At 43.2% G+C, this 2,678-nt stretch overlaps 2 protein-coding genes across 5 annotated transcripts in view; both read right to left on the bottom strand.

Moving 5' to 3' along the window:
* Positions 1-2,678, bottom strand: part of LOC119261782 — a 371,675-nt gene that overhangs the window by 249,866 nt on the left and 119,131 nt on the right. The gene's annotated exons all lie outside the window — the stretch shown is intronic.
* The window catches only part of LOC108412419, a 9,179-nt gene that overhangs the window by 3,996 nt on the left and 2,505 nt on the right, over positions 1-2,678 (bottom strand). The window contains exons 1-4 of one of the 3 annotated variants that reach the window (XM_017684420.2): positions 2,074-2,329; positions 748-815; positions 233-532; positions 1-137 (exon numbers count right to left, since the gene is read on the bottom strand). In XM_017684420.2, coding sequence (XP_017539909.2) covers positions 1-137; positions 233-532; positions 748-815; positions 2,074-2,075 — 507 coding nt within the window. In that variant the 5' untranslated portion in view covers positions 2,076-2,329. Of the gene's footprint in view, positions 138-232; positions 533-747; positions 2,330-2,678 lie in introns of those variants that run through there. The other 2 variants (XM_037531518.1, XM_017684421.2) reach the window with 2 other exon arrangements.

The raw sequence follows: 2,678 nt of genomic DNA, 5'->3' as shown, positions 1-2,678 counted from the left end.
TCCGTCCACTGTACAGATCTGACCACTGGATTGGCCAGCTGTATCTGTGCCATTATGAAACACATCCACTGGATCTGGTATGTCCACCTTCAGCTCCAGAGATTCACCAGGCTCCATCTTAAGTGGTGTTTTCAAGGCTGAGAAGAAAAACAAACTTCATTAATTGACTGTAAATCTGATACTATAAGCACAAACCAGCAACGGTGAGTAAAGAAAACAGTTGGACACTTACGCTCAATCCGAAGCTGCACATCACAGAGATCTTCACCATCACAGTCAGATATGTACCGAGCTCTCTTACTGAAATCAGCGTCAGTGATGATGAGAGACAGATCTCCCTTCAGGTACTGATCATAGATCATCTGATATCCCTCCTTCACTGATCTACATGAAGTCTGATCACACTCAGCCAGAACATCAGTGGGTTTGTGAAACACGGTCCATCTGACCAAACCAGAACATCTCTCAGAGCAGGACAGAGTAGCAGAGTCATGAAGCTTCACCTTCACTGTAGGATCAGCTGATACAGACCCTGAAAGAGAGGACAAATTAAAACTGTATTATGGTGCACAAACAAAAGATCTTTTAACTCAACCTGAACTCAACCTGAACTCAACCCACAACCGGCCACCTCAGAGTTTCAGTACATTAACCCAACTGTTTCAACGTCTATCATAACATAATTATATCTACTTAGAGAAGTGCCAGCATAACCAAATGTTCTGAAAGTGACAGTGCAGCTCTTACCAGCAATGGATGTAGTGGTCAGTAAGATCACTATACAGAGAGCAGAACTGCAGGACTGCATGACTGACCTACACACACACACACACACACGAGAGAGAGAGTTACACCTGCAGAAACGTTCATTTAAACAGCATCAAATCGCTCTCTGGACCTGATCTACTCGTCTCTGGGAAACTCCTGATTAGGAATTATATTCCTCCCCCTGGAAAAACCCTGAACAAAAATATAAACATCGCCTTTCACTAAATGTGGTACTGAAACTCCTCATTTGCCTTTAGCAGTGTAACATAGTTCCAGGGGAAAAACTCCTGGATAAACGGGAACAAAACCACAAGATTATTTAGATTTCTGTTCAGTGCGATTATTAAACGCTTAGTAAAGGAGTCGGTGGGTTTTCTGTTCTCTCTAAAACCTTTCAGAGATACTCAAACACATCAGAGGCTGGTCATAAATCACAACCACTGCAGGTCAGAATAATAAAGACTCCTGAAGCCAGATTTCAGGAATGGTTTCTTCAAGTCTGAACAAGCCATTTAACGTGGGGTGTATCTACGGTTAGGGTTGGGCTTCATCTAACATTGACTCATCCCGACCTACCATGTTCATGAAAACTGGACATGGGGTGTCCCACACTGACCGCAGTGAAGAGTGAGAAAAACCTTCTGAACGTTTCTGCAGATTTGGGCCGAACCTTCAGCATTACTCATCCTGTTAAAGTACCACAGTGCAGATTTCTGTGTGTGTGTGTGTGTGTGTGTGTGTGTGTGTGTGTGTGTGTGTCGCGCTTCTCCTGGGTGAGGGTGTTCCCACAGACTGAGAGGCCTAAAGCTGCTGCAGGCATGTTAAAGCACTGCAGCTTCTTGATTAAAGCCAGCAGGCCGTGCGGTTACGATTCTACACGATTTAGTCTGATGTGTTTTAAAGCTAAACCAGTAGCGATATTAAAACCAACAACAACGGGGTTTTTAAATGGATTTCTCTGCGGAACAGTTGGGAGCCTGGTGCTCAGCTTGTGTAGGATCATTTCAATAATAACAGTAAAACAAATTATTAAATTTGCCCCGTTTGTTTGACAGAAGCTGAGTGTTTAAATGACGCGGCACTCGGTGCCAAACGCCCCCATTTCATTAACGGCACTGCGTTCGTACACAAACGAGTGTTTCGTCTCCCTGTTATGAAGATCAAAGTGAATCTAAAAAGGGACCCTTTATAAAGTCTGTGTTTCTGATCACTTCTATCATTGATTATTGCTGCCCTGTTTTATTCCTGTATTGCTTTAATGAATTAGTTTGTATATTTTGTCCGTTTTAATGATTTATTACGTACATGACACGTCAGATGGCAACATCATCCCACAATCCCCACATCAGCGACCGCTACCCAACCACACAGCACCGTCTCAGGGTTTCATGAAACGAGACGAGGTGACCGCTGCTACGGGGTGGATGCGCTGCTCAGACTGCAGTGACGGAAAAACGCAAACTAAGCTGAAACAGACTTCAGTGACATTTGTCTCCTCAACACACAACACAGCCACTCTTATGACAAGAGCTTGACTTCATCTTTAAATAGATTAAAAAAAAGAAAGAAGAAAAATACTTTAACCTGACAATGACCCAGGGTGAAGCATCAGCACTGCTCACCAGAATAAAATAATAATAATAATAATAATAATAATCAGATCAGGACTGGACAAGACAGTGACTGAGATACTGATATACAAGGATACATTAGGATGAGGGATGGGGCAGAAACGGGGCAATATACACACTTCTCACACACACACACACACACACTCTGTAACGTTACCATGAGTTGTGTTTTACGTCCCACACACGGCTCTGCGTGAAATTCTGCTCCGTCTGTGATGAAGCATGAATCAGGAATCTGGACGAAATCCTGCCGCTCTATTTGTTTCTATGAGTAGTGAC

Source organism: Pygocentrus nattereri, chromosome 20 (assembly GCF_015220715.1).
Source record: "Pygocentrus nattereri isolate fPygNat1 chromosome 20, fPygNat1.pri, whole genome shotgun sequence".
Lineage (NCBI taxonomy): Eukaryota > Metazoa > Chordata > Actinopteri > Characiformes > Serrasalmidae > Pygocentrus > Pygocentrus nattereri.
Note: the sequence above shows the minus strand (reverse complement) of the source record. Positions and strands in the feature narration are given on the sequence as shown.